Here is a 10072-nt window from a genome sequence, read left to right as displayed (position 1 = left end):
AACCGCCCCACCTTAAAGGGGGAATTCACAATTGTATCTTATACATCATGCTCTGACTCGTTGAGCCCATAACAGTTAATCAAAGAAAATCATGAAAAGGCAAAAGGCATATAAATAAGGGTGGAAAAAGCAAGCTGAGGCACCTCCTGTACCACGATTGCTCCCTCCTACACACTATAAACCCAAGTGTGGGCTTCCCTCTTATTAGCTACCTATGAAATCGGATTAGTCCCCCGTGGCCCACCGTGTCCCGAATCGGACGAAATCAAACACAATTTGGTCGGATTCATGTCCTTCCGATCGTGTTCGATCAGGACATGGTTGTGTCTCGATTCTGGGACACGAATCCCGATTTTCAAACCTCCGCGCATCGTTAAAAGGCCAATTTGGCCATTCTAATTTCACAATTACCTCTCTTGTTTGTTGTGGGTTTGTTGTGGGTATGTGAGAGCAAAGAGCAAAGGGTGTGGGAGCATTTTCAATTAGATTCAAGCAACCGGTAAGTGCATTTTCTCTCTATTTTTTTGCATTTTTATTACAACAGTTTGCATGTGCATTTCTTTTACAAATTTGTGCATTTTTATTTTATTTGTTTATAGCATTCATGGCTCAATCAAGGGCAGCAAGGAAGGGGCAAAGGAAGGGGAAGAAACTCCCCATTGGAGATGCCCCTCCTGTCCCAATTTCATCAAGGTCCGTTGCAAGTGTTCCCTCTATTGCAAGTGGGGCCACAACAACAACTTCAAATATTGAGGGAAGCCATCCTCCTCAAGATAACAAATATTCCTTGTGGAAATATGTCACAAAAGAGCAACGGCCAAGCAGCAAGGTGAAGGGAGGAGGCAATGTGAGTTGGAAATGCAGTTATTGCAACTCTAATTTCACAAGCACATATTACCGTGTGAAAGCTCATTTATTGGCTTTAACAAGTTGTGGAATTGCAGCTTGTACAAAGGTGCCTTTAGCAAAGAGGAAAGAAATGGAAAGAGAGGCCAATGTTGGTATGGCAAATGTGGCTGCAAAATCTTAAAAAAAACAATAATGATGACCCCTTCCATTCTTGAGGAAAAGCAGCAACAAATTCCCATTTGAGAGTTCTGGTGGGGGACAAGTAGCAAAAAGAAAGGCAATCTCACTTGGTCCAATGGACAAGATTTTTCAGAAAGAGAAACGAGTAGAGCTTGATCTCACCATTCCCTTTTTTTCTATCAAAACTTCATATCCTTTAATGTTGCATGCTCACCTCTATTTATTGAGATGTGTCGAGCTCTAACTCAAGGGGCTCCATCAGGGTATGTGCCTCCTGGGTCAAAGAAGCTTGGAACCACATTCTTAACAAAGACAAAAAAAAGAGGTGGAAAAAATGCTTGAGCCTATTAAATCGGCATGGCCAACATCTGGGGTTAGCATTGTTTATGACAGACGGACAGATCCAACACAACACCCACTCATCAACTTCATGGTGTCTTCCTTGAATGGTCCAGTTTTCTTGAAATCAATGGATGCACTTGGACAATACAAGGATGCACAATATATTGGTGAGTTGTTTATTAAAGTTATTGAAGATGTAGATGTTGATTCTTGTGTGCAAATCATTACAGATAATGCACATGTTTGCAAGGCTATTGGCATGATTGTGGAAGCTAAATATCCACAAGTGTTTTGGACACCTTGCATTGTCCATTCATTGAACTTAGCACTTAAATCTATTGCTTCTGATGTGCTTTGGATTGGAAGCATTATTGAGGATGCACGGCATATCCGCAACTTTGTACAAAATCATACAAATTCCCTTGTTATCTACATCCGCAACTTTGTACAAAATCATACAAATTCCCTTGTTATCTACAAGGAGTACACCAATCTATCGTTGTTGAAGATTGCGGATACACGGTTTGTCTCTTCATTCATCATGTTGAAGAGGTTGAGGGAGATCAAGACCGCTCTTGGGGCCATGGTTATTTCAGAGTTTTGGTCTTTTTGGAGAAAGACAGATCAAGCAACCTCTAAAAGAGTGAAGGAAACAGTGTTAGATGATGCTTGGTGGGAGAAGGTAGACCTACTTATTCAGATCATGGACCCTATCATTTATTTTCTTCGATTTGCAGATACAAACCAACCCATCCTAGGAGAGGTTTATGAGGGATGGGATTCCATGATTGAGTCTGTGAGGAGCATTATTTTACAGAGTGAGTGCCCCGTGTATGAGACATCACCAGAGGCCTTCTTCACCACCATACAGGATATTCTTGTCAGCAAATGGGACAAGAATTGCACACCTTTACATTGTTTGGCTCACTCATTGAACCCAAAATACTACAGCCATGAGTGGCTAAATGGTGGACCTTCCCGCATATTCCCTCCTCACATGGATGGTGAAACCTCGCAAGGGAGGAAAGACGCATTCAAGCGGATTTTTCAGGATAGAACATCTCCTTGACGAGGTGGAGGATGCCTTTGAATAGTTTTCCACTGCACTGGTCGATTTGCAAGATATGATCTGATTAGAGATAGGGGGCTAAGAAGCCCTATTCTTGGTGGGCAACTCATGGGGCAACAAGCCCTCCTCTACAGCAGTTAGCCATGAGGCTCCTCTCTCAGGGGACTTCATCCCCTTGTTGCGAGAGGAATTGGAGCACATATGGGAATTTGTACAGTGTCAAGAAGAGCAGGCTTGAGCAATCCAGGGTAGAGATAATGGTGTATGTGCACACCAACCTTCGTCTTATTTATAGGCAGAGGGATGAGTGGTTGAAGGGAAAGACAAAGATGTGGGATGTCTTTCCTAATGATATGGGTTTGGACAGCAGTGTTGAGTTGGCATTGGCCAACTTGGATCTCAATGATCCAGTGCTAGAGCCTGTCACATTTGATGATGGTGATACTGTAGAGGGGTCATCCTCCACACCAGCAGATGCAAAGATGACTTTGGATACAGGGGAGGAGGATGCAGCAGAGGAGAGCAATGATGACCATGATGATGAGTACAGTGATGTTGATTTTGATGATGAGGATTGATGACTCATGAGCTACCTACTACCTTGAGGCTTGTAGACTTGTAGTTGTTTTGTATTTGTTATTTCTATTTGCCATTGGCATTGCACTACCTATGTAACACATTTTGATTTTGATGACTTAATGAGAAAACTACAGTATCTTACTATCTTGTCTTTCTCCTATTGGATCATTGATGAATTGAATATGTATTATCATTTATCATTTATGTCACAATTGTATTTGTATGCATAATGTTACTTTGTAAAACTTACATCTAGATGAAGATCTATGTTTGAATCAATGGATTTGTATCATGAATGAGACTTTGTGTAAGAATTATCTAATTTGTATATATATATATCCAAACATGTCCTATTCCGAGGGGTCAACATATCTGTATCTGACACTCGAATCCCCGTGTCCTTCGTGTCTCGTGTCCCTTTGTTAGGTGACTTAGTTATCTACCTTTGTACCCCACGATGTGACCCAAGGCTGTCCCTTCTCATTACCTACTCCATTCACCTATCTGTCACATGCCACCACCTCTTGAAGGATGTACCTTGACTATATTATCCTCTTTTGAAGTAGAAAGCACCTATAGGATTATTGGTTAACCCCATTTAAAGTTTAGGAGACATTGGTACATCCTGAAGCCCATTATGGAAGGGCAGACCATTATGAAGTCCCACATATGGTCCACGATTAGGTAAGCTCATTTACTCAATTTCTCTAATGACTTGTTGTACTAGAAGGCTAGGGGACGCATTGGATCTTATGCAGGATTGCAGATGGTTTTCATCTTGGGTTTGGTCTCCCTATACGAAGTCCTAATCCTCCAGAGGGCTACATTGACACATGTAGGGTAAGTGTTGAGAGCCATGGGCCTCCACAATAGCAGATTGCACTCCATGGACCCCCACATCCATTCAGAGATTGCTCGCTCGTGATTCACTTATAGGAAGAGGAGGATGCACCTCATCCATCATGCCCAGCTGGCCCCAGGTCTACTCCATACACTTGGCAAATGATACAGGACTTGAGTGATGATGTGGCATCACCTACACCATCATCCTAGCCCTTGAGGGCGATCTACATGCATCTTCGACTTGTTTGGAGACCCATGAGGACGTTTGTGTGCCCCCATATGTCATTTGGAGCACCACGGGCTATTACAAGGGACCATCCCCTTGTCCACTTCTTTTGAGGGTCCTTCACTTCATTTATGACACCCATGGACCTCATTAGGCCTCTTAAAGCCCTACAACATGCGTAGATTATTATTTGACCTCTTGAGAGGCTTATCTTTTCATTTATGAGCTAGTTTCATGGGCTTGTCACCAAAAGTTGTATTATTAGAACATTATTTTATTTTTGGGGCTTATGTAGGCCAAGGAGGCTAATTCGAACTCCTAAATTGTGTATAAATACAAGTGAGGTGAGATCATTTCTCATCATCACTTTGGTTTTGGATCTCTTATCTCTCTCTTGAGATTTTCACACTTTTTCTAAGGATGAATTGGAGCTTTATGGATGAGTTTTGATGTGTGGATATTGGTCTATCTTCTCTTGGAGCTTCTTTATTGTCAATTGTGAATGGTTGGATATACTCTATTACATGTAAGTACGCGCTTTTTTTGTTATTCTTGTTTACTTTTGTCATATATGCTAGATTGGCATTTTCGCTATTCTAGGGCTAATTGTTGCATGCATTTACTGCTTAATATTGTAGAATTTGTTTCTATTATAGCATTCCTCCAACGTATGGGCCATGTAATGTGAACAAAATCTCCTAGGGGTAAAATTTAACCTTGAAAAGCCATTCCTTTTGCACATCGAATTATAAAAGTTGCGAGGTTGCTTCCTCTTGACCTAGAAGGAAAATCGAAGAAATCTTAAGGCCTAATTGACTGGAAACCAAGAAAACATACTCTTACTCAACATAGACTCCATTCTCCCAAAGATTAAGGCACTAATCTACCAAGGGTGGTCACTAAAATCCATATTTTCTCACACCCTTTCGGGACTAGCCACATTGGGGTGACTAGGGCATCATTTTCCCGACAAGCTAGCCATCAAAAAAATTCAATTTCCTAGGGTCTCCTGTGTTGGCATTTCCTCTAGTCCTCCTCCCATTTTGAAGCCATTCTGACAGTGGAGTTGGAAGAAAAGTCAAGCCCTAGCTCCAAGATCAAAACTTGCCCTACCATCCCCAAGGCTTGTGCCTCATAGGGTCAAAGCATCACCAGTTAGTGAAAATACTTTCTTTGATCCTTTCCCCACCTTGTCTAGGGTAAGAATATCATTAAATGCTTCACACCTTCCTCATACCCGAGACTAGTTCCACTCGGCCCCGTGTGGTCTCGTTCCCTCAAAGAACCATTTCGGACACCAATTCTAACAAGGATTTTAGGGTATGGGGAACTCCTTCACAAGCCTATTCCCATACACCTAACCCCCAAAATCTTCTCTTCCTTTCCCTAGAATCTATACTACCTTGCTTAGTGAGCAAGCAAGCTCCATCTTTCAAACCTTTCTGGGAAAGGGTTAGTTTGGGTCACTAATATCCATTGACTTATCATTCACCAATGACTCCAATACATATAGAGTCTCCTCCCATCGATGAAAGTTCGTAAATAGAAGGGAGCCTTAGCTAAGGTGAGAGTGAGCTAAGTCTCCATTTGTTGCCCTTGGCCTAGCATTTGCCCTTTAGGGATCCCCCTTAGGTCCCTTGCTAGTTTTAGTGGTAACAGAGTCTAAGAACATGCCTCATCTATGATTTTGGGCATAGCATAACTCGCATTCTTAGGTGACTATGAAGACCACCAAGGTACTTGAGGAGCACATTTGCATCCCAAGGATTTATTCCCAACTACATGGTTTGCTTCCATAAATCTATAATGTACTCTTGTCACTCCATGTTTGCCTCCATCAATAATAGTGCCACCAACTTTTTCGATCCTCTTCATACCTCATAAGGTAAAATTGGGACTTCAAGAGATTTTCAAATACCTCCCATTTAGTTATTAGTGGGTATCCCCAACCTAAGGGCCTAGGTGCATCTCTCCCACCAATTTTGTGCATGACCTTCTAGCTTAAGTCGAGAAAAAACTATTTTCTCTCTTTACATACATTATACACACTAAAATAGACTTCTAATAACTACAACCAATGATTCAATTTAAGAGCATCTACTTCACCTTCATAGAGCTTGATCTTAACATTTTCTTCCATTTTAAATAAGTGTTGAAAAGACTAGTTACTAGAGTCACCTTTTTCATGCTTTTGTTATTCCTTCTCTTCACTCAAATCGTCATGATCTTCTGGTTTCTCATAAGATTCGAGCTTCTCTAAAAAGAGACCAATACTCTTCCAAGAGAAGCCATGAGTACAGCCATGCTCCCAAAAACATCATCTACTTGAGCTTTAATGGGTCTTTCCTAGTGCTCTTCATTCATCTCTATAGATTGTGACGGCTTCTTAACCCCTCTTCCACAAATCTCAAAATCAACAAGTGACAACCCTCCCAGAAATTTGGATTTCCTAAATCAAGTAAGCATGTACCATGCTTCAAACCACCAAATGGCCAAATAAACCAACTTTCATACCAATATGATCCGTTAATAGCCTTGGATATTCCAATGTTCAGCTCACAAAAACATATCTACACTTTAAAAGACTACAATAAGCCGACACTTGACTATTTTTTTTGTGTTCTTTTAAACACTTTAGCTGAAATAAAAACATGTCATTCAAATTCTTTAACCACTACGGCTTATGAAATAGATTACAATAGCAAGACACACGCAATGGAACACAAATATTTACCCTAGAATCCCATATAGAAAAGCTAGCATTCAATGAAACATTTTTACTTCTATCTTCTTACATTATGGAGATGACAATATAGAGTAAAAAGCTTTCCAAGCTTACCATGAAACTATGAGATGCTATAGTTTTCTATGTTCCTCTACAATATCTGTCTTTTTGCTCTATTAGCATCTCCTCCACTCTTGCGGTCTTACCCATAGCATGAAACAGTCGAAAACTAGTCAAAAAATGAACCTCTTTCCTCCCTCTACTAGATTTTCGATAGCTGGAATTAGGGTTAAGGTTGGATTTATGGTTTTCAAACCCTCTTGGAACTTTTATGATGTTTCTAGAAATCTCTAGTGGATTCATACACATTACTAAGTCCTCATATTCAAACTATGATCAACTATCTCATCTAAACTTTATTTTAGACCCAAGATAGCTTATTAGAAAGATCTCGATGCGAAGAACAATTTCTGTCGAGACATAGGGATGCCTATGGCAATCTGAATTTGTAGCAGGGCAAAAAATTCAATGTTTAAGGCCTAAAAAATGCATCAAAAGTCAATGTCCTGAAATTTGACAAAATCAAGACCATTTCTAAGATGCTTATATGTTAATCTCCCCAATCGAGAACATCGATAAATTCATCTAGCATTGGCGTAGATCCATTTTAGATCATCTAACAAAGTTGTCCAGGACTTGCACATGGCAGCTGGCACGCATCCGAGCTATATTAACTTCCCACTTTCCGACGAAAAACTTCTATCAAACCTCCAACCGCTTAGGACTGACCTAACTTCAAGACAATTATCGATTCAGTATCATTTTTAACCTAACTAATATTAAACCTGATATCAATTTTTTAAATTGTTGATAGCATATTTACCTAGCATCGCTTTAAGTGCAGAGTTATTAACCTGAAACAAATACCAATTTTAATATTTGAAGCTATGACGATCTATTCACTATGCGACCTAGACTCATTAACACAATCCTTTACCAAACGTTTTAATCTTTAACAGATCATAAATCTATTCAATGTTCAATACCCAAAAGGAAAAGCATCCCTAGACTACGAGAAGGGTTTTATCACAATAGATCGATAAATTTACAAGCATCGATATGAAGAGTATCGTCTTTTATCTGAAACTACTTGTTGTAACCAAACCCGTTAATGCATGGATGAAACTAGAATAAAGGGTTAATTTACGAAATTAATAACTTGAAAATTGATTTTAAAATAAAATAATAATAGATTCATTGGCTATAATCAGACTCCTGAATAACACAGCAATGAGAATAGAATAAAAGACGCGCCATGCAGAATATAATTATAATGGATTTCCATAGAGGGCTGAAAATTCTGGCCATTGCATCTGATTTTAAGCCCAACATAATAAATGTGAAATTAAATACTATTAAAATGAATATACCAACCTTGAATAATGGAGCTACGACGGATAAAAGACGTCGTTCTGGAATTCCTGAGTGAAGTCGACCTCGCAGGACCTTCAACCTTCAGACTGCCAAAACAAGAAGACGAAATAGGACGGGAGTAAAACAATTGAGACAACATTCTTGGCGCGGAAGAAGCTCGAGGTTTAATCCTTCGAATCACGAGTCAACAGATCTCGTAGGTCTGTTCGCCAGCGTTGATTAAAGAGTTTGTTCGACGCTGAAAACGCACATGCGAGACGCGAGCACTTTGATATCTTTTCGTTCACGTCTCTGCCCATGGACTTCGAGTTTTTTTTAAAATTCTATTAGTCGATGCGACAGTATTCAATACCGTCGCTGGTTTGTATAAATAAAATAAAATGATATTTTAAGATCCAAGGCTAAAAATAGTTTATGAGATTATTAATTTTTTGTTTTTTGTTTTTTGCAATTCAGTTTTTTTCTGATTTAAATTGATAATGAGCTGATCCAATTTTCCAACAATCTTCTTTCCAAAAAGACAATGTCAAGAAACTGAGGCTAACATGTTCTCATAACTTTCTCTATGTTTTTGAATGCATCACATTCCAAAATGAAATGTTTCTCTGATTCCACAGCCATGCAAAATGTACACACCTGTTCTTCCCAAGCTTCTTTAGGCCTTTTCCACCGTCCTATTTCACACCGAAGTTGATGTGAGTTGGTCCTTAATTGAGCAATAAAAACCTTTGCCCTCCACGAAATGCTAACTCCAATGAACTATTTTTGTTGTAAATGTTATGTCCATATCTATTTTATTAATCGAGTGACGTTGTAATACCATTAATTTAATTTTCATAATTTTTAGGGTACTCTAAACTTGCCACAATTTCGCCCAATTTTGTTTGGGAAACAATAAAAAAAATTGTATGATTTTGAAAAAATTAGCATAAAATTTTGAGAATCTTTGGGTTTTTAGATAGCAAAGATTCTTATAGTGTTGAATGTATTTCTATCTTGATGATATATAGTATATGAGTTCCTCAATCAATCAAGGGAACAGCTAAAATTTTAATTGTTTAGCTAAGGCTATCATCTAAAATGTGACACTGGTAGATGGGCGGTCCTTAAAAAAGATTGGGAAAAAAGAACTTGCATTTTTTGCAACAAAAAATTGGTAGAAATAGAATGGCATTTTATCAAAGAATGTGCAGGGTATAAAATTATCCATCATCAATTTGATAGCAACCTAAAAGTGAACAATCCTAATGAATTTTTTGAAAAGAAAAAACTTTACAAAACAATAAATATCTTACTCAAAATCCATAACAACAAAATCAACCTAAAAAAATATAAATATGTATTAAACTCAAAATCCATAACAACAAAATCGACCTAACAAAAATATAAATATAAATTAAACGATAATAAAATAATCCCTTAAACCACAAAATCTCATAAACATCAATAAAAACCATTTCATTTCATTTCATCATAAAAACAATTTAAACACGGTAAATTGTGGCCAGTAAAATTGTAGCTGCCTAATTTTATCTTTATATTAATAGTTATAACACAAACTTTGTCATCTTGCGTTGGTGGTAGAGTTACTTAGACATTGAAGTCGCACGTGTGACGCAAGCACTTTGATATCTTTTGGTGTACATCTTTGCCACCGTTGACTTCCGCTTTTTTATTGGTCGATGTAACAGTATATAATATTGTCAATAGTTTGTATGCTGTGGCCACATCTATTTTATTAATTGGGTAATGTTGTTATATTATTAATTTAGTTTTTTTATATTAATTATTATAACACAAACTTGTCTTATAAACGGTTTGACAA

The 10072-nt window shown here is 38.4% G+C and overlaps 1 protein-coding gene across 3 annotated transcripts in view; it reads right to left on the bottom strand.

Annotated features, from left to right (window-relative positions):
* The window catches only part of LOC149260501 (phosphoglycerate mutase-like protein 1), a 239034-nt gene extending 230472 nt beyond the window's left edge, over positions 1–8562 (bottom strand). The window contains exon 1 of one of the 3 annotated variants that reach the window (XM_089420774.1): positions 8248–8562. In XM_089420774.1, the coding sequence (XP_089276900.1) occupies positions 8248–8386 (139 nt within the window). In that variant the 5' untranslated portion in view covers positions 8387–8562. The remainder of the gene's footprint in view (positions 1–8247) is intronic. The other 2 variants (XM_089420770.1, XM_089420775.1) reach the window with 2 other exon arrangements.
* Positions 8563–10072: the final 1510 nt, after the last annotated feature.

The sequence above is a fragment of the Pinus tabuliformis genome, chromosome 6, assembly GCF_031772625.1.
Source record: "Pinus tabuliformis cultivar Carrire ecotype Pingquan chromosome 6, CPIR1, whole genome shotgun sequence".
NCBI lineage: Eukaryota > Viridiplantae > Streptophyta > Pinopsida > Pinales > Pinaceae > Pinus > Pinus tabuliformis.
The sequence above is the reverse complement of the archived record's forward strand: the minus strand, read 5'-3'. Positions and strand labels throughout refer to the sequence as shown.